This window comes from Tetrao urogallus (assembly GCF_951394365.1).
Source record: "Tetrao urogallus genome assembly, chromosome: 7".
In the NCBI taxonomy this organism is placed as follows: domain Eukaryota; kingdom Metazoa; phylum Chordata; class Aves; order Galliformes; family Phasianidae; genus Tetrao; species Tetrao urogallus.
In genome coordinates, this window is record NC_136820.1 from 50,221,880 (window position 1) to 50,244,221 (window position 22,342).

The 22,342-nt window shown below is 41.2% G+C and overlaps 1 protein-coding gene across 3 annotated transcripts in view; it reads right to left on the bottom strand.

Annotated features, from left to right (window-relative positions):
- The window catches only part of ADCYAP1R1 (ADCYAP receptor type I), a gene marked incomplete at both ends in the record, with an annotated part of 96,436 nt that overhangs the window by 69,254 nt on the left and 4,840 nt on the right, over positions 1-22,342 (bottom strand). For all 3 annotated transcript variants that reach the window (XM_079538005.1, XM_079538006.1, XM_079538004.1), the window contains one exon: positions 5,362-5,467. In XM_079538005.1, coding sequence (XP_079394131.1) covers positions 5,362-5,467 — 106 coding nt within the window. The remainder of the gene's footprint in view (positions 1-5,361; positions 5,468-22,342) is intronic.

The following is a 22,342-nucleotide window of genomic DNA, read 5'->3' on the forward strand; positions in this document are numbered from 1 at the left end:
ACATTATAATCAGTATGATTCATACCACCTAACTTCAGATGTCCTGTAATTATTGGTTTAATAGGCAGTGGAGAGAAATTGGCACTTCTACACACAATCTTCACAAGATGGGCGTCTAAAATAAGGCAAGTTTAAGTCTTGTTAGTACTTTTAAGTGCGGCTTCAAAGCACCTGTCTTCATCTACTATGAGCAGACTCTAAATAACTAGCATTAACTGGTTTCTACTTCAGACAGCTATACTTAGGTGACATGAATCCATTCATTGCATATCATGATCAGATTTCTCTGAAGCCTGCTGACAGATAAAGCATTCACTAAGGAGCCAAAGAAGGAGACAATGGTTGGAAAACAAAGATCAGTGAATCTGTTTCTCTTCTGTTTGCCTAAGAAAGAATAAGGCTTGATCACAGCTCAGATACTGATGGTTTACACAGGTGTCTTACTCCTCTATGCAGGATAGATATCTGAAATAAACATGGATTCTATCCCAGTACTGCATGGTCTCCATATTCTATCTTGAAACTCCTTGCTTCTACTTGAGCATAGTAGAAGAGACTCTATGCAGTGTCAGATCCATCAGCACAGAAAAGCATCTTTGACCTAAGATAGGCCCATTCAGGCAGATCAAAGCTATCAGTGTCAGTATCTTGGTTACAATAGGAGACAAGTAGAAAACATTTAGGGGTAGAGACACATTCTGAGCCATACCCTCCCTGCAGTGGCAATTCAATAGCTTTAAAAGCTGAGTGTGAGAAGAACAAATCTAGTCTTTGTGCACAGCTGCATCAACAAGGGAGACACATGCACACATGCGCAGGCACATAATGAAACAACAGCTTCCCAGGGGTGCCAAGGGAAACAAGAGCAGGTAACTAAAAGGCCCTAAAAGAACAGGAGGCTGATGAGCCATGGAGGAGAATGAAAATCTAAAACTGATCCATGACAGTAGTATGAAGATGTAAACACTTTTCAAAGTCCATTGTGGTTTCCTCTCTCCCTAAATTACCACCATTATCTCTTAATTACCACCTTCTACCCTTTGGTGCTTTTATCAGTTTCTCTTTTGTTGATTTGTATCACAGGGGTACTTGTGATAAGATTCCTCTTAACAACTGCAGACACTGTATCTCTACATGTACTTATTCCATTTGCATTACTTGACTTGCCTGGCAATGCTACTGTCCTACAAATTATTTCAGATGAAGGCCGAGGGGGAATGAGACTACCTAGCTAGGACTACAACATCAACATTCATTTGGCAGTGAGTCATGACCACTTAATCACCAATGAGACCTCATCACTTCTGTTTCTTTTTGATCAAAATGTTGTGCTGTATCACACCTTGGCTCATTCCAGGATAATACATTTCAGGCTCTATAAACCACAGAATCATAGAATGGCTTGGGTTGCAAAGGAGCACAAAGCTCATCCAGTTCCAACCCCCTGCTGTGTGCAGGCCGCCAACCAGCAGCCCAGGCTGCCCAGAGCCACATCCAGCCTGGCCTTGAATGCCTGCAGGGATGGGGCATCCACAACCTCCTTGGGCAACCTGTTCCTGTGCATCACCATCCTTAGTAAGCTGAATCCCACAGATTTATAACTAAATCCAGGGTTTAGAAAAAGGCCTGGAAAAATATCTAGTCCAACTCCCCTGTCATGGGCAGGGACATCTCCCACCAGACCAGGTTGCCCCAAGTTCCATCCAACATGGCCTTGATCCAGAGATGGGTCATCCATAGCTTCCCTGGGTAATCCATGCCAGCATTTCACCACCCTCATCATGAATAACCTCTTCACTCAGAGAGTGTTGAGGCACTGGCACAGGTTGCCCAAGGAGGCTGTGGATGCCCCATCCCTGCAGGCATTCAAGGCCAGGCTGGATGTGGCTCTGGGCAGCCTGGGCTGCTGGTTGGCGACCTGCACACAGCAGGGGTTGGAACTGGATGAGCACTGTGCTCCTTTGCAACCCAGGCCATTCTATGATTCTATGATTCTTAATCAGTTTCTACATGGCAGAAAGTCCATTGAGGACTGTTGACAGCTACAAAAGAGTCCAGCAGAAATTTGTGCAGCTCCACAATAAAACAGAGACAAAAACTGGAACAAAGGGAGACTGATAATACTGATATAAGAAATAGTCTGGTCCCTCCTCCTGGAGAAGCTGAGGAATCATTCCTCTTCCACTTTTCTTTTCAGCATTTGGCTTTCATTATCTGTCCTTATCACTTTAATTCCCTCTCTAGAGCAAAGGAGTCAAATTCTGGGTCCTGCTGAGATCTCATTTTCTTCAAATTCTGTTTTTCAAGCATACTTTGTAGGTGATGGCTGGACAGGTTTGTACACATAGGGTCATCACATGCTCCTTATTTCTTTTCATACAAAGGCATCTGAAGAATTTGAAGCATTTAAGAGGAAACAGTCAACATAAAATAACAGGAAAAAAAGAAAAAGGAAAAAAGAAACAACAGAAAATCTCAAGGCAATCAGTTTCTGAAGCATTGCAGACAGAGCCAGCAGCGGGGGGGGGGGGGGGGGGGGGGGGGGGGGGGCGGGAAACAGTACTGTGAAAGATAAAACAGTAATGAGCATAACAGCTGGGCATGAGAAGCAGAGTGGGAGAAAAAGGTGAAAGCATCAGAGCCGTGATTCTTTAGGGCTGGCTGTTTTCTCTAATAGAGCACCAGCCTTGCTTTTCACGACCCATGGTTACAGTTGTAGCTTGAAAACTGTGTTCTGTTGGACCTCATCCAGATGAGCTGTGGGGAACCATTTAGTTTATGTCTGCATTCACAGATGCTGAACACAGCAAGGGGCAAAGCAAAGGCAGGAGGGTTGAGTTATTGCAAAATGTAGGAACTTATAAGATGTTCTTCCAATTCTAACTTGGTAGTGCATCGCATTTCATGCCGTACTTTTTGCTACACAAAACATTGCTGCAGAGAAATGGATAACAGAATCTACTATTACTATCATTAATTTTTACCCCATGTAGTAGGAGTTGTAGAATCAGAGAATCATAGAATCATCCATGTTGAAAAAGACCTCTGAGATCATCTAGTCCAACCAACAACCCAATCCCAGCCCACTAAACAACTCTCTGTGACGTAGTTGTTCTAAATATTGTAGATTACAATACTAGATACAGATTACACAGTTTGGGTTTGGGTTTTACATGCAGTTATTTGACTTTTTATCACACGTAACAGAAGACTATGGAGCTACACTGCTTTCAGAGCAAGGTAGTATAGTTTAGCTCATTGGGAGGATAAACCACAGTACCTGCCATCATTAATATCGTACTGTTAAAAACAATTAAGAAAAGGTTACTACCTCTTCATCATATTTGTTCAAGCAATGCTTGCTGACTTACAAGACAGATTCAACTATGGTGAGCAGCACTCCATTTCACTAAGACTGGGAGCAAAAATGCTTTGGAAGTAATTGGGTGCTTTCCAAATATTCATTGTGGGGGGAGTATGTCATACTGTACATCACTTGCTAGCAGTCACCAGCAAGGTGTTCTTCTAAACAGAGTAAGCAGTATGTCAAAGTTTTTTGAGAAAACAAGTCTGTTGATGTCCCATCCTGCAATAATGGAGATAACACCTTGTTGGAAATGAGAGTGGCAGGATATGGCTTAAAATAAGGATCAGACTTCAAAAGCAAGTCTAGAAGGTGAGGGCTTAAAAGTGATAGAGTGGGATGTTACAGTACCAGCACTGAAGATGAAATGAAATACATGTAAAACACTTCCACAAGAACTAATAAAGGAATGGAGAAATGGCAGCAAAGAGGATCCTTTGAAAGAAATGGCTTTCAAGCAAGAAAAAATCCAGAATTTTTCACTGGAAAGCAAACATCTCAGATGAAATGTGGTTTCTTTTCCTAAAGTCCTGTATATAGTAAAACTCACTGCCTTCAGAAGTGGTGAACAGCAAAAAAAAGTGTGGGCAAATTTATGAAACTCAAATTCATTGCCCCTGTGCATTCAACAGTTCTCTTCCCACTGCAGAGGCATCACCTGTTTACCTTCATGTATTATTCAAGAGAAAAGAGAAAATGTGAAGCAATGAGCAAAGAGCCCCTCTTCACTTGACACATGCCCCAGAAGATAAAAGCATAGTAAACCTGGGAAAAGTTGATGGAGCCAAAAAATAGATGGGGAACAAAATAAAGAGCATTACCACTTTTGCTGAGGTAGTGCTTGAAAGGATGTAATCTTTCCCTGCCCGTGTGGGTGATACATTTTCATCACACTAAGATGCAAAAGGCTTCCCAATGGCACTCGACCTCCTCTATTTCTGAGCTGTGCACTTTGAATTTGAGATAGGTAGGACACAGAGTTTGATCTGAATAGTACCTGGGTTACCAAAAAGCAGAGGGTTATTCTGGATGTGAGTTATAAAGAACAAGCTATGATGAAATGGTCTGTTTTGACCCTGAGGCTTGGTAGTTAGGGTAATATGATTAGGTTGTGGTTGGACTTCATGATCTTGAAGGTCTTCTCCAACCTGAGCAATTCTATGATTCTATGATTCTGTTATCTGCATCATACCCTCTCTTGCTCCTGGGCTAAAATATGCAGCCAGGTAAAGAAGAGGGAGATCTCCCCTCTTTTCTGACACACACACAGCATGTTTTATCTGCAGTTCTCAGCAGTTTTACCCATTCAAGTCACAGCAGAAGCGTTTTGGACACGACTCAGAAAATAAGCCCTGATTTCCAATTAGCTGCTTTGTCATTCTTTGCCCTTCTCTCATTGGTGCTGGCCATCGGCAGCTCCTGCTGCAGTCAGTGGGAAATGAGACAGGATATTAAAGCATTAATTTCTTTACTTGCTGCCTCAGTTTCTTAGCAATCTTTATCAAGATTACAGTCACCACAACATTAATCCCTGTGATAAAGGTCTTCAGATCGTATGAGAGAGAGGCAAAAATTATTACTGACGTAATGAGGGGGAATGAGCAATTGCTGTTGTAGAGCACTTGAAGCACTTACAGCCTAATCCCCCAGCAGCCCCAACATCCTATCAAGACATTTCCTTCCAAGGCACACTGATTCTTGTTGCTGTTGTCGTTACGGTTTTGATTCATTTGGTCAATATATGTCACTGCATCACCTAATGTATGGAAGCAAATCCCTGACCTCTGATAAGAGCCACCTATCAGCATAGTGTGTGTGCACTGATTGATTTTTTTACTGTCCTTACAGTGCCTCTTTAAGCTTCAATAACTGCAGTGATGGCACTTTTTCCAGTAAGATGTTTGCAATGACATGGCTGGAAAACCCTGCAGGCATAACAGAAAAGGTCTGGAAACCCTCAAATCAATGCATATGGCACATCCCAAGCTGAAACTCACCTGGAGAAGAGTCATTAAGAGGGTTCAAAGCAGCTGCCCTCCGTATTTTCTCCAGACAGGTTTCTTGCTCCTTTTTAATTATGCAGTTAGAATGTGTTGCTGTAATCTGAAATGGGAAGAAAAAAATGTGGTGAAAGAGCAGTAATAAACATAAACTAGCTGGAGAGCTTATGAAGAGACATTGGGAAGTTTTGATGTTCCCTTCCAGAAAGAAGAAAGTAATAAAATCTTTAATAGATGAAACTGCAACAGACTTCTTGATGTTTATTTGTTTGTTCTAGACAGAAAGCTTAAGAGTGTTCCTAAGACTGTTTTTAACGCTGCCCTCTATCAAAGTGCAATCTGCAATGTGTTTGCTTTGCTTTATTGCATTTCTTCCTCATATAAAGCAGAAGCAAGGTTACCTCTAAATAAAGAAATAATGTAAAGAGGAATCAGAAATCATTTGAGGCTCTGTTTGATCTTCTGCCACTTTCTTATGAGTCTCACACTATCCATTAACCTCACTCAGGACCCTAAACTAAATTAAAGTTCTTGCTCCCAGTCTTTCACCTCCTCCATTCTTTAATGCTTCCTTCTGCCTTTCTTTCCAATGAATACAAGGCAGCTTGCTTGCCAAGACCAAAATGCAATGCCAATGCAACTGAAATGACTCGATCCAAAACTTCTTTTCTATTTTTATGGCTTAAGGCAGCCCACTGCAATAAAAAAAAAAAAGGAAAAAGAAGAGAAAAAAAAAAAGATAAATGAATGTATAAGAGGAACATTGTGGCCAACAGAACGCAGGCAATCCCAAAGCAGCAACAAACTGAAAATGGGACCTGTTCTCAGAAATCAATAAAAGATTTCATTCCTGCTGCAGAAAGTGGCTAGGGGATATCAGTTCAAGGAAAACACAATCTCAGGTTTCATTAGACTATTTCACAGGGGTACTGCTAAAGTTCCAATCAAACTCAGTGGAAAGTCTCATGAAAATCCACACGCTGGTTGAAGATGGGGTAGGTCAGCTCAGCTCACTGCAAGCTACTTGGTTGTTCTGTATTTCCCATCCCATTTTCTTCACTCTAGATAACGGAGGATAACTTAGGAGTGGTATGTATCCGCCAAGTGATAAACAGAAACAAGCAAGTAGGGAAAACAACACCTGAATCCAATCTGTTTCTGTTTATTTTTGGAATCCCATCCACACAGATTGCCTTTACTTCCCTCACAACACCATAGATGGAATGGAGGGAACAGTTTGGGTCACTAATGCATCAAATAACCAGCACACACTTTATAAGGGTAGATAATGGCAGGACAAGAGGAAAAGGTTTTAAGTTGAAGGAGGGAAGATTTAGGTTGGATATTGGGGGGAAACTCTGTACTATGAGAGTGGTGAGGTGCTGGAACAGCTGCCCACAGAGGCTGTGATGCCCCGTCCATCCCTGGAGGTGTTCAAGGCCAGGTTGAATGGGGCCCTGGGCAGCTGGTCTAAGATTAAACGTGGAGGTTGGTGGCCCTGCATGTGCTGGGGGGGGTTGGAGATTCATCATCCTTGAGGTCCCTTCCAAGGCCATACTATGATTCTGTGATTCTAATACATGCTTACAACACATCCCACAGCATGCATAAGCCAAGTAAGTTTATACTTGGTTGTACTCTTCTGTATGCAAAGAGGCAGGGACCCACTTGCAGACTTTTGGCATTGTAACAGTTACCAACTCTACCACAAAGAGAGGATGTCACAATGAACCTCTAATGGAAAGCCTTCCTCACCACTGGAAGGAACTGCTATTACTACACAGTTCCACCTCCAAAATCCCTGTAATAAATTTAAGCCCTCTGCCCCATGGGACACACCAAGCACAACCATATTAGAGTTGCTTTTCTTCAAAACAAAACACTTTCTGTTTTAAGGGCTCCCAAGGGCCTGGAAAATATATCCTGTCACAGACCTCTATGATCTCTCAAGAACATAACGGTTTTTACTACATCATCCCCTGAATCTCACCAAAGACAGGGAAATTTCTTTGGTCACACAGCTGCCCATGTCTGAAAGGAGTGTCTGGGAGCTGTCTCAATATAAGAACTTCACAGTTCCTATGCAGTTCAGCATGTACAGATTACAAAAGCTTTGATTTTCTAGTTGTCAAACCTGCAGAGGCAGAATACAAAGAAACAATAAGAAATGTCTCTTTACATGTTTATTGTTAAGCTGCAGAATTCTCTGCAGCTTCGTATCATCGATGTTGAATGTCCATTGGAGTTCACAACATATTAAAGGATGGATGGATTCAAAGTCCATCACAGGATATAAAACATTAGAAACCCACCACGCCCAACTTCTGGCCCATGGAAGTAGAGAAAAAGATTTAATTTAATCTATAATCAAAGGACAGAAGAGTGTGATTTACCCTTCAATGTTTTGCATCTTCTTTAGTCAGTAGGGACCTTTGTGTGCTGATGGGCAGTCAGCTGAATACGAGCCAGCACTGTGCCCAGGTGGCCAAGAAGGCCAGTGGCATCCTGGCTTGGGTCAGGAATGGAGTGGTGAGCAGGACCAGGGAAGTCATCCTGCCCTGTGCTCGGCACTGGTGAGGCCTCACCTCGAGTGCTGTGTTCAGTTTTGGGCACCTCTGTACAGAAAGGACATGGAGGTGCTGGAGCAGGTCCAAAGAAGGGCAACAAGGCTTGTAAGGGCTTGGAGAATATGGCCTGTGAGGAGAGACTGAAGGAACTGGGGCTGTTTGGTCTGGGGAAGAGGAGGCTGAGGAGAGACCTTACTGCTCTCTTCCAACACCTGAAAGGTGATTACAGCAGAGCAGGGCTGGTCTCTTCTCACTGGTGACAGGAGGAGAGGAAATGGCCTCAAGTTGCACCAGGGGAGGCTTAGGTTGGATAGCAGGAAAAACTTCTATACAGAAAGGGTTGTTAAGCACTGGAATAGGCTCCCCAGGGAGGTGGTTGAGTAACCAACCCTGGATGTGTTTAAATGTGGTGGATATGGTTAGCATGGTATGGTTTGGTTGTGGTTGGACTTGATCTTTAAGGTCTTTTCTAACCTGAGCAATTCTACGAATCTAACAGACATTAAAGAAGTTATCAAAGAACAATGAAACTAAGATAGAAAACAAAGAGAAGGAGAAAAGAGCAACCTCAGTGAGAGAATAGGAGCTGCCTGTCATCTCTGCTAATTAGCAGTGTCTTTTCAGAGAAAACAAAGCCATGTTTGGATCGCTTATAACAAAACATTTCTTTGTTGAAGGCAGAGATGCTTTCAGGTTATCATGTTCTCCTGAAAGGATCCATATGTTTCACGTGTCTCCACTCGCTACGTACTGGCAGAGTTTATGCCTTTCATCTGTCAAGCCAGTCTTTAAGAACTGAACAGCAGAGCACAGCCGAAATGGCAGCATATGCTCGAACTTCATGGCCTCACGATGTCAATTCTTTTGCCTCAAGGACATTTACGACTTCCTGAACTCATTGTAGGCAGTCTGGTGGCTGCTTCCCAGAAGATATCAGTGACACGTGCTGTTAAGAAATATTTTGACATGCACCAGAAAAAACGAGGTGGAAAACACAGGAAGTTCACATTCAAATTTGAAAAATACATATTACTCTCAATGAAGTAGAGGAGATTGACTCACACCAGTTTTGAAAAGGAATATATCTTCAATAGATTTTTAGTTCTTCTGTTTCTCACTGCTCTAATCTAAATAAATTACATTATTCTTCCTGCACTGAGCCTGTTTTGCCCTTGAAGGTAATTGGTGAGTGATCTCCCTGTCCTTATCTCAACTCATGAGCTTTTTTTCACTCTATTTTTTCCCCATCGCTCTGAGGAGGCGAAGACATCAGTGTGGTAGAGTAAATCTGACCATCAGTGTGAAACCACCACTCAAAGTCTCTATAGATGTGCAATACGTCGACAGCTTTCATTTATTCCTCTTTTATTCTTATTAGAGCAATCGCCACAGAAATCAACCTGTGAGTGATGGTTGATCCCTTGACAATAATTTTAATAACTCACGTTATCATGTAACAGCATAAATATACTCTCTCACATCTCAAGGTGCTGCTCGAATGGGAACTTTTCTGTTACAAAAGCCACTATTAGTGCACAAGCCTGAGCTGCACGTCTGCCACATCCAGACCTGACCTAGCCACATGCATACATCAGATTAGCAACTGTTTAGAGCCAACCATTCAAGCAAGGCATTCCTCAACATGTGGATGCTCTGGGGAAGTAACCATGTAGAAGGCATTATGCAGTTCAGAAGGCTAGCATATACTTTTTTATGGAAATAAATAGGTGTAGACAGCTTCTTTCAGCAGATATTCTCCTTCTTTCAAGAACGCCAAACAAGAGAGGTGAAGATAAATTTGTGAGCAACTTCTTCCTCTCCACACAATTTCTGTATTGCAAAGGCGACATGGCAAGCTCCTTGATTTGGTGCATAAAGGTCTATTTACAGAGCACTGTAATAACCTTTCATCTCTTTCCAGCATGTATAAGTGACTGTGCCCTGACTGAGGTATGGGGTGGTACAAGTCAGCGACACTGCTTCCTGGGCCCTCATCCCATGTAAACCTGCAAATGAGGAGAGAATAGTCCTGAAAACACATCCAAGTAGCACAAAGCTTGGCTGAGAGTAGACAGCTCAAAGAGAGCAACACTGGACTGCATTAGGAAGATGCTTCTTAACCACGGGCATTGAGGAACAAGACATATAAACATAAGCCGAGCACCATGCTTAGGCAGCTGTTCTGGCTGCATGTATGACACTATTTGACATATGGCTATAACCAAGGGGAGGAAGTTAGAAGACTCAGTACAGATGTCTAGACCATTTAACGTGCCTTAGGGTATCTCACTTCACCTTCAGTTGCTGCTGTCAGCACTGGACTTTATGTTTGTCCTTTGTCAGGATATTTTGGACCCTGTAATGCACAGCTAATGGAAAAAGGCTTTTACACTTCAGCACTTGACTCATTTTCTAAGTTATATATCAAGTACATGAGCAACTTCTCAGACACATGACAGGAAATTCTTTATGAAAGGGAACGCAATCCTGGTGCCACATTCATATTCACTGAAAAAAATGTGTGCATGAGAGAGGTATTTGGGTGGTTGGAATCACAGAATCACAGAATCACAGAATGGCTTGGGTTGCAAAGGAGCACAATGCTCATCCAGTCCCAATTCCCTGCTGTGTGCAGGTCGCCAACCAGCAGCCCAGGCTGCCCAGAGCCACATCCAGCCTGGCCTTGAATGCCTGCAGGGATGGGGCATCCACAGCCTCCTTGGGCATCCTGTGCCAGTGCCTCATCACCCTCTGGCTGAAAAACTTCCTCCTCATATCAACCTAAACCTCCCCTGTCTCACTTTAAAACCATTCCCCCTTGTCCTATCATCATCCATCCTCACGAACAGCCATTCCCCCTCCTGTTTATCCGCTCCCCTCAGATACTGGAAGGACACAATAAGGTCTCCCTAGAGCTTCTTCTTTTCCAAGCTAAACAAGCCCCGTTCCCTCAACCTTTCTTCATAAAGAAGGATCTGGAAAAAAAAAAAAAAAAAAAAAAAAAAGAGCAGTGAAAGATGTTCCAGACTAATCCAAACTCATTTGGATCATCCTAGTGCTGAGCAGTAAGTCTAATCAAAAACCCTGAGCGGTCTTTGACCACAAACAGACATTCAAAAAAGAGTTCTGCTCATTTTACTCTCCGTAAGAACATTCATATTTGTTTTAAAACATCATTTCCCTTTACAAGTTAACTCAGTGGAACCACAGGAGTGAGAAAAGTCAGCACCGTTCCTGAGATACTCCAGGGTCAGGCAAGATGTTCTGAAGTCATAATAAGGATGTGATAATGAACTGTGCAACTCCTTTGGCATCTTCATTTTTAGAAAGGCTTGATCAAATACGATAATTCAGTAGCATGAAGTTTTCTTTCCATTTTCTGCCTGTAAATACCTGACCCTTTTTTAAAATTATTTTTTCAAAGTGATTGAGAATATTTTCGTACCATTTCAGATATGTCATATGAAGCACCATGAAATGAGAAGAGTAAAAACAGAGGCTGGGGAGAAGCAAACAAACCATCACTACTGTTACTTCACTAAATCTCTCACGCAAAGTTTTTGACATCAACATCAAGATGATGCAAAGTAATGCAAGCAAGATGTTTAATCCACTACGTTTATAAGATCATTTGCTTTGTACCGAAGCCTACTTTGCAACAGAAACAATATCATTAGATTTACTCCCTATTCCTAGCAACTGTTCCTGGTCAAACCAGGGCCAAGACTTGAAGAACACTGTTACAAGTAGAGGTCTTTGAGAAGTAGCTCTGATTACCTGTGTTGGGTTTTTTTCAGAACTGATTTACATGATCACTGGTCCCACAGCACTGGCTTGGCAGTTGAGTAAGTTGTTGTCTCCAGGAAAACCTTATGTTGTTAATTGGTTGTGTTTTTGTCTGCCTGGGTAAACATTATGCAAGCTACTGCTCATTTCCAAACACTTCAGACTAAGTGAAAGGGCAAAGTGATTAAAAACTTATTCAAACCAAGGAACAAGGAACTGTACAGTGCCTTAAGTAACAACAAGAATCCAACAGTGCAAACCACCAAAACAGAACACTGATCTCTTTCAAACAGGCTTACATGAATTTAAGATATGGTTACCTTCTAACATTGGCAGCTCCTGCAGAGATGCAGGTCTTACTGTAGATTACAAAACAGCTGCAGCATGATCAGCAGCTCCCTTTGCTCAGTGTGTACCATCTGAAATGGCAACTCTGGACTAAACGTATTATGCAACATCAGGAAAATCCATTTCTGAGTTTGTCTTAACTGGTTTTCTATCCTGTAGATGGGTTGGTTGATAAAACTTTCTTTAAGCATGATATTATCAGCACAGCTGGCAAATTCCACAGGAACCAACACCTTGAGTTAAACCAAAGTGTATCTTTATCCTATCTCTAATGGCCAGCAATACCAATTTACCTTTCTTGAAGCCCTGTACTGAAGGGATGGAAGCAGTCATTGGACAAGTGTTTAGAAATCCTTCTAAACACAACACGCTTGAAGTGAAACTAAAGATTGATAATAATTTCTGATTGTTCTTATATTATGTAAGTTGGATTTCTTCCACTGTTCCTAAGTCTTTCCTCTCCAAAGTTAAAAAACGTTGAAATCTTGAAAACTTGATAGTCACAATTATAGTCACATCACAATTTCCACTTATCTTCAAAAGTATTCAAGAGGAATGGGATTTAAGAGTCTTGGAGGGTTTTTATCCTTTTTCCTTTTTTCCAGCTGAAAACCTGGAGACTGCAAGACCTCTCTATGTAACTTACACTAATGCTCACCTGACCTCAAGGTAAAACAGTAATACTTTCTATTATGCCCATAGTCTTTTTTGTCATGACACACATAGTGATGAAAAGCCTGGCTCCATCTTCTGGATGACTTCCTCATAGTTATTGTAAGGCTCCTACTAGGTATCCCCACCAGCCTACACAAGGCTGTTTTCCTCATCCTTTCCTCACAGGCCATTTGGATGGCTCTCCTCTGAACTCACTCCAGTTGACTGACATCTTTCGTGTTTTGAGTAGCCAAAAACTGGAAGTTTTTGAAGATAGTAAGGGATAACCTCTCCTTAGATCTACAGGTTATGGTTTTGTTATTAAGTCCAGGACACTGTGGACTTTTATCTGATTTCCTCAGCATCTGTGTACAGTGTGCAGAGACAAGGCTGTCAAGTAGATGAATGGTTTATCAGACTGAAGAAACTTCATGATGAATTTCACTGTGTGAAGGCAGAAGGAACCTGTGCTAACGTAAGACTTCTCTCACTGAGGGGACACTGATAAACAGAAAAGCATTTGGGATTTCTGTATTTGTCATGCTGCCGGATGCCACATTCATTTGCAAGGCAAGTTTTGTTATCACGTTATTATTTGTCCATTGATACTTCATTACTTTAAACAAAACCCCAAAGAAAAAAGATCTTAGACAGGAAATTTGTTTTGTGCAGGCCCCCAGTAAGCTCAATAGAAACCCCATCTGAGTCACACTTGGAACAGAAATGCGTGAAGAACAGCAACAGGAGGCTGAGGAAACACTTCCTCCACACACACATACATACCCTACCCAGGAGAGAAAGCTTTAATTAATCCACTAATTAAATTAAAGCTATTTGCCCTCAACTATCACACACATTTCTCCTTTTCAGTCCTTCCCATAGGTGGTTCCAGTCAGTGCATCGTGCTACAGCTGATATTCCCCTAACGGGCTTTGGGACTGGGGAGAGTACTGAAGAATAGAGGCAAAGAGCTTATTACAACACGGGTAATAACGGGAAGTACTCAAGCTCATTCTCAATTTTCCTCCTTCTCCTTTCAGTGCTAAGAGACGTCGGTTCAGATACTGTGCCAAAGTGAGAGGAGAAACCAATGACAAAAAACTCTCAGATCCCACAGGGAATCAAAACCTGGTACAAAAGATCTCGCCTAGATTAGCTTTCTCAACAAACCCTCCTTTCTCACTCTGGTCTCTGGAGTGTTTCACCACTAGTCCTCTATAAAAACTCAAGGAGGGAAATAAAGTTTGCATTCATGAAGGAAAGGAAGGAGCAGTGAATGGTGTGTTGGAGCATCAACACGGCGAGCTGAGCCAGTACAGAGCTGAGCAGAGGGATTAGAAAGGAAAAGAGGCCGTGCAGGAAAAACTTGCTAATGATGATCAGTGAGACCATACACAGAAAAAGCAACACTGCCAGCAACAAATTTCCATTTTTCAGAGAAAGAGTCAGCTTTAGAGGCATTTAGGAGGAGCAGGTGAGGAAGAACCTTGAAGATGGGGCTTTGGTTCTTCTTGGGTCATGGGCACTGTGTAGCAGTGACTGTAAGAAGATATCTGGCAGTGCCATGGCTCATAAAATGACTTGTTCTTCCGCTGTCCCAAATTATGACTGTAAAGACTATGATATATCTGTACTTTGTCACGTGTTGGTCACACTCAAAGTCATTTAGCATTGATACAAAACAAAAAAAAAAGAAAAAAGAAAGTGACATTAAACATTGCATTGATTTTTTGAGAAAACAGGGTGCAACTCAAGTAATCCAGTTAAGAAGCAAGAAATGTTTTTATTCTGCTTAAAGATGTCAATATGAAATATTTCGCTATCTTGCAATCAATGTTTTAAAAGGGGTTGTGGGAAAAGAAGAATTCTAGATGTACGAACATATTCCTGATGGATGAAGATGACATTGAAACAATGGCCACTGAGTATTCCATAGGTTTGAATATTCCAAAATTTTGCCTGTCTAAAGATATTAACTACAACAATCCTTCCACCTGGATTTATACCACAGAGAATATGTGGCTAATTCTACTTTTATTAGGTGATCAAATAAAGAAAGGTTCCTATCTGACTGTCAGCCTACATGGTCAGTGCCTTAACTCCAGATTCAGGACTGCATAAATGCTACTGAGAATTATCAGAAGCATCTCTAGCAGTTAGTTAATGGTTTAAGCACTCAGTGCTGGTCAATACTGATGGCTATAGAAAAAAACTTGCAGATTCAGTACTTGTTTCTTGCTAATAACAGAAATAAGAGCCCATCGTGACTTGTGCAGTTGTAAACATTGTCTGCATAAATCCCATCTCAGACACTTTTATCTTTGCATTGTATTTTCACTATAGGCAGGCCAGCAGAAGGACTGCACCACTGGGCATGGATCACAGTTGATCTTCAGCATTTGAATACCTAGTAATATATTCAATAATAGTGTTTAAATGACATTTAAATGGCATTTCAATCTCATCACAGAGAATTCTCCGTTGATATGCAGCAATATCACAATAGTAATGAGTTCTGGGTAGGTAAACCACTGCCAAAGGAAGAAGTTCTACCAACACAACTCCCTCCACAGACACAGCAGTTCAATAAATTTGTGATTCATATTAACTTCTCTATGTGCAAAAATTCTGTCCTGGCTGTTGGTAAGCATAAGCACAATACCTGCTTTAAGATACCCTAGACATTGCTGAATGCAAGCACCCACATTACTTGTTGTGCAGCATTTACCTTCTTAAAAAGTACCCAACTCATCAATTCATGTGCACAGACAAACAATACTTCACAACAGGACATCTGGCTTTTGCCTTTTAATCCTATTACTTATACTTTCCAAACCTGAGAACATGAAGCTTTGAAGTTGGCTCATGCTTTGCGACATGGATGCAGCTCAAACGTGCTCTGCTTGAGAACATGCAGTGACTGAGGACAATATTGGACGTCAACTGCCTGCTAATGATATCACAAAAGAGAAATACACTGCTTTCATATACAGCATTAAGAAAGAAATGCATATCCAGAGTAACTATCAGCAGAGGCCCACGTCTTGGTCCCAGTAAAACCTCAACACTCAGCCTCTGCCTTGCTTGCTGCTCTCTGACCACTGCATACATGCATCAGCATCATTTGTGTCCTGCTCACGAGGTATGCTTAGAAAATCTCACTGGTGAATGTGCTGTGCTGCATGAGATGAGCCTCAATCAAGTTCCAAGGCATTCTGATATACGATACGTTACAAAATAAAGCCTCAAAAATTACTAGAAATCCAACCAAACGAAAAAAGAAAACGGAAAGTGCCAGATTGCATATGCAGCCTCAAATTCCTGCATCACTGCAGGATGTGGTTTGATTTAAGGAGGGACAACACATGGTGACAGAGATGGTCTTCTTCTAAGAACAGATCTCCCCCTTAAAGAGTGACTTTGTTCCAAATAACCCGCAGGACCTGGATCCATTTCAGATCCTGACAGCTAAGCCACAGGTCTCACTTTCAGAGTCTTATCATGACCTAGATTCTGCTCCAGCATTTTCTGCTCTGCCACCATACAGAAACTTGCTCAGATAGGTGATATCGTAGTGAATAAGGACAGATTCTGGATGCGTTCCATTATCCTCGTGGTACATCTCTCCTGCTGTGCTCAGCCCCAACAAAACACAGCAGGCAGCTGAAGCGTTAAGGCAGCCATTCTGGCTGGCAGGTACAAGGGCATTCGTGCTGCAGAACACAGTGGCACAGGGGCTTTCTCCAAGGATAACAGATGCTTCAGCTGTGCTGTTTGCAGCTGACTGCAATGTGCAGACATTTCATGGGAAACTTTTTGCATATTTAAACAAGAGACCATTTTTCAGTGTCAGAATTTTAAAAAAAGGAGAGGAGAGGAGAGGAGAGGAGAGGAGAGGAGAGGAGAGGAGAGGAGAGGAGAGGAGAGGAGAGGAGAGGAGAGGAGAGGAGAGGAGAGGAGAGGAGAGGAGAGGAGAGGAGAGGAGAGGAGAGGAGAGGAGAGGAGAGGAGAGGAGAGGAGAGGAGAGGAGAGGAGAGGAGAGGAGAGGAGAGGAGAGGAGAGGAGAGGAGAGGAGAGGAGAGGAGAGGAGAGGAGAGGAGAGGAGAGGAGAGGAGAGGAGAGGAGAGGAGAGGAGAGGAGAGGAGAGGAGAGGAGAGGAGAGGAGTATTAAAACACAATAAAAACTTAGAAGTCCTAGCATACATGGTTACTATTTTATACTATGGTTCCTATTTTACACTGAAGATAATAAATATTGATCAATATATTTAAGTCTTTCCTCCCAGGTTTAATTTGCCAGTGGACTGAAATTGTCATTTTGGAGAAAGAGAGGAAGGCTCTTCTGGAATATTTCTGTATTCAGATTTAACAGAGTCCACTAACTTTGTGTATTTGGACTCAAAAATGTTAGATGCTACTTTCTCAGTGACAATGACCACACCACAATCTCTATGAATTCTTGTTATGAAATTTACAGCCATTCTGGATTCCAAAAGTCTTGATGTAGTACGCATCCCAGCAGCATAAGCTAATTTTTGCCTCTGCAGATAATAGCAGTGTCTGGTGAGAGTCACGCAATACATGCAACACGACGTCAGGAAAGAGGCAAGAGCAGCTCAGCTATCAGCCTTATCGTCTTCATTTCCAGCTCCCTAACTCATATGCTTTCCTCCAAAGAAGTTCACTTCTGATAACGTATTTCTAATTACGAAGAGAAAATTCATTTTCCACAGAGCATTTTATTTTTACTCCTCAGGGAGTTTGGGTCCTTACCTTCCCTTTTACGGATATATATGTGCAAGGGATCAATGATGAGCAAAGCATTTTCTCTAAGGCAAGTGGTCTACATTTTCACAACCTCACTTACTTCTGAACTGCAGTAAGACGTACAAAAAAGAGATATGGAAACACTGAAGTAATCCTTTGATTTGGTTCAAATTGTTGTTAATGAGAAAGCTTCATTTTCTGCAGGGTAGGGTCAGAAACAGAGGGATGTTATTTCAGTTTGCTGTGGTTATCCTCATATCAGTAGAAAGCATAAATAAATGGACATACAGTATGCCTACTGTATACTGAAGAGAAAGAATTTCCTCTCCCATGTGAGCAAAATTCTGTCATAATTAAGGCAAAAAAAAGGCTTGAAAGCAAAACTGGTAGAACATACTTTATGTTGTTCCTCGTGGGTTATTCTGGGTGACTCCAATATATGTTAACTTCTATTTATTTCATCTTCAGGATGACTGTGTTCAGAATTCCTGTATTACTCCTTTGCTAACCAACAAACATTTGATATTTCCCCGTATGAAAAAGTTACAGGAAAAAAAACACCTGCCCTCCAAATGCAGGAAGAACTGAAGGATAGAACTTTATCTCTAGAATAACATTATTCATCCACATCACTGCCACTTTCCCTTTGTTTTTGTTACTTTCCTTTGAACTCCAGATTTAATTCCTTTTCTTTGATTCTCTTTGTTTCTCAAATGATCACAGCTGGAAGCTCGCCACTTAACACTGGTTGACATCCAAAGGCCTCAGTTGCAAGCACTACCATGTAGCAGGAGTTGACCTCAGTACACAGCAACCTGTTCCTCCAATATAAGTTGTCATCCACAAGGTGGTTTTTCATCTTCTGTTAACAGCGATAAATGGGCTCAAGAAAGAATTCCAGGACTGAACATTTGTCTTTGTGTCCTGCAGTCAAATATCTGCAGAATTACTGATTTAACAAATAGGTAACAGTGAGAAAACCAAAGCAAAACCAATATTGTAGTTTCTGGTCTCCATCTACCCCTTTTAGTCACAGGAAAAAAAATAAATCTCAAAAAAAGTAGCAGGTATACACAATAATTAAAAAACAACAGAACAAATACACTTGCGTGAAGCGCAGAAGAAATGCATGTGCTGATACAAAGATGAAAGCATTCATGAGATGGAGATTTACATGGGACTTCGTATCAGTGCTGGAAAACTCAGCAGGCAGTGCTTTCTCCACAGTTTCATGCTCATCTGTAGTTTTTAGAGGCAGAGCAGCAGAGATGGCCTCATTTCACAAAGAAGGAACTGAGGAACAAGAAGCTGAAGCACTGCTCAAAGTAAACACTAATCTGAGGCATAAGGAACATTTGATCTTCCAGCTCTTGTGTCTTATGTTATTGTTCTAACATCAGGGATTCAAAAATACCTGAATTAGCTGTAAGATCTTGCTTGAAAAGAAAGCTGATGAGTTTTTTGATCAGTAGCATAAGGCTTTGGTCATTGATCGTATGGATTAGCATCTCCCAGATGAGAGCCTGTTTGGATACCATGCTTTCTTCTATGGCTTTAACTTATTCTGAATTTCATTTTTTCTTTAGAGAATTAACAATATCTCTGTCTTCAACAAAGAATTCCCATCAAACTTTTGGAAAATTAATTCATCTGAGAACACAACCGTTCTGCAGCAGGGGGGTTGGAACTTGAGGTCCCTTCCGACCCAAACCATTCAGCAATTCTATGATTCTGTGATAGGTAGGTGATCTGGAAAAATGGCAAACAAAACACATATGCAGAGCTGCGATCACCTAAGTCTTACTTCCTTAGAATATCAAAGGTCCATCTACCATCTTACAACCCATCCCATTCCTGCAGCGTTCCCTCCCACCGCTGCTCTGCAAAAGAAATGGACAAGGGCATGGCCTGCTGCCATGGTTGGTCATAGTGAATAATAACCTCACCATTATTTTTATCAAAGCTGCTAGATGAAAGACACAAAGGCAGATCCAATAGTTACTTTAAATGAGCTTGAAGGTAGCTTACAGAGTGTATCTGCTGTTACTTCAGGCATAATAGACAACACACGACGGGTAAAAAGGTTTTTATTTTGTATATCTACATAGGCTGAAGAGACACTAAAAAGGGCTACTTTAGCCCAGAACTGCGTGGGAATTGAGTTTGTACTGCAGTATGAAAACGTGTCTTGTTTCATTTGTTCATCTGTGTTCAAGAAACACTTAGATGTTGTACTAAGGGACATGATTTAGTGGGAAATATTTGTGGTAGGTTGATGGTTGAACTGGGTGATACTCAGTCTTTTCCAACCTTGGTGATTCTGTGATTCTATGATTGAAATCTTATAACTAAAACCACATCAGCCAGAGGTCAGCAAGGAAATATATATTTATGAGGAAGTGAACACTATCTTACAGCTTTGAGCTTCAGTGTATTTCGAATCTTATCCAATAACGCATTCCACATTATTACTTATCTGGCAAGCACTTTACAAACAGCAAAGCCAAAATAAAGGTCTGAACATCTTAATGCCAAAATACATAACATGCTTATATGTGTGCTTTGGGTAAGAAAAATAAAGTAAAAACAAACAAATAAATAGATAACCCTGTATTTTCCCTTCCCAAATCTACACAGGTCAGTAATTCACATGACTGACAAACTTCTTCAGGAGTCTTTAAACAACCAATCCACCGGACTGCATTTAGCCTAAATAACCTCTCAATAACACATTTTGCCCACGGATGCTGAATCAGCACACAGAGAAATGTTTGACAGAAGAGGACATTGCATAAATATGTTATCAGGAAAGCCAGAAGCAGTAAAAAAAAGAACAACTCAGTCACTTTGCAGTCTTAAAGTTTTCAGCAGATCAGTGCTCTTACTTAAGGTGTATTGGAGGAAGGACTGAAGTGATTGCATATGAGGGCTGATTTTCTTTCATTGCTTTAAAGAGTGAAGTATTGAATGGTATGGACTTTTTATTATTATTTTTTTTCATAGAGATACAATGTTCCACTGACATCTGATGTCAGTCATGCAAGAAAACACGTGAAATTGTTGATTTTAAAAATGTATTTCAGGAAAGATAACAAACAGCATCTGTGATAACCTGACAAGGATGATGAGTCCCAAGATATTGCTAAGACAATCAACTGGGCAAGGGTGACTTAGTCATCCATTCAGCATCCACGTGATATTCATAAAAACTGCTTAATGAAGATGAGTTTTCTAAAAGCTAAGGAAACCAAAGCCTCATCTAAGCTAATTTTTAATTACCTTGCAATAAGGAGATTACTAGGAGGGTTTATGAGAGGTCATACCAATGTCTGAAGGTGCTTGCCTCTTACAAGTGACTATCATTGGTAGGTACTAATAATGATAAATATCTTCAACCAGACATCCATCACTTAGATGGCTAAATATTGGTGCATTTGCTGACATCAGTACACAGCTCAGCTCTCACAGGCACAAAAAAGTACACAGACAGTTCCTATTCATTACAACGGCAATATTCTGTTGTGGGCTCAAAAAGAATACAATGAATAAATACATCACAGGGATCACTATGCTTACTGTAGGAGAGGACTCATATCTCACCAATTCTCTCTTCCAAGCGACTTCCACATGGCAAAAAAAAAACAAATGTGACCAAACCCCAGTTCTCTTTTCATGAGCAGAAGCGAGCCTGGGGTGTGCAATTCACTCTTTGCCCACAGAGACAAAGAGGGGTTTGTTAAGCTGGGTTCTCTGCCTCCAGGGATTGTAAGGATAGCAACACTTGGGCTTTACAGTTGGCAGTGTTTTTAATAGGCTTCATAGAGCTTGATTAAAGAGCTGTCTCTGGTGGTTTGAAAAAGAAGCCCTAAAATCATCCTTAAGCACAGTACATTCTGCCTTCCATCCTCTGCCTCTTCCAATGGGGATTTTAGAGGCAACCTATGGACCACTCATTTGGAAGGCCTTGCCATGTGTAACCCTGGGGCAAGCACTAATCCTGGGTGCTCCCACATCCTCAGGAAGGTCCCTGTTCTTGCCATACAGTGCAAAGCAGTGGACTCTTTACAGACTGGGAAGGTAAAAATTGCAATTCATTAGACAGAAAGGTGACAAGGATAAGAGAATATATAAAAAGTCAAATCTCCAGCAAAGTGATTGCACTGTATTTGTTTAGCTACTATTCACTTCCTCTATGCCTCTATTCCTTTTTGCTTGCATCTCCCCCTTTTCTATAATGCAGCTTTGGTTCTGCACCACAACTACCTCTTCAACCTGACCTTAAAGGAAACCTTTTTAGGCTGCTGACTCTGCAAACCCAAGGAAGAAGAGGTCAGTGGCACACTTGCTAGAGACTTGAATAACATCCCTACAAGTGCTATATATTAATAGCTAAGAAATATGAAAAATCACTGATTTTGATTTCTTTTTATAGGCTCATTTTCCAAGACATCTTTTTTATTTCCTAATTTGTTATTTGACTGTTCACCCAATACTTCTCCAAGCTCACGAACATAAAACCAGCAGGGAAAAGAATCGTATTAATGGCCTTAAATCAGTGTTGTCATCATATTATTTGCCCTTCACAGAAACTATTACAACTATTACAACAGAGGGCAGAAAAGTGAAAGCATTAATGTAGGGCAACCATTTTCTTCTTCATGTCCTGCTGCTGTGCATTTCTAAGACCTGGATAGATTACTTGCTTAAATAAGGAATATTACCCATGGATGCGTGTGTGTGTGTAGTAATTGTGAAAAAGGTAGGTAGAAAATTCATTTTTTTACTTTTGTTCTTGTTTGTCTTTCACATTTTGTGCTTATAAGCTTAATATGCTTTCAAACATTTTAACCAAGTGT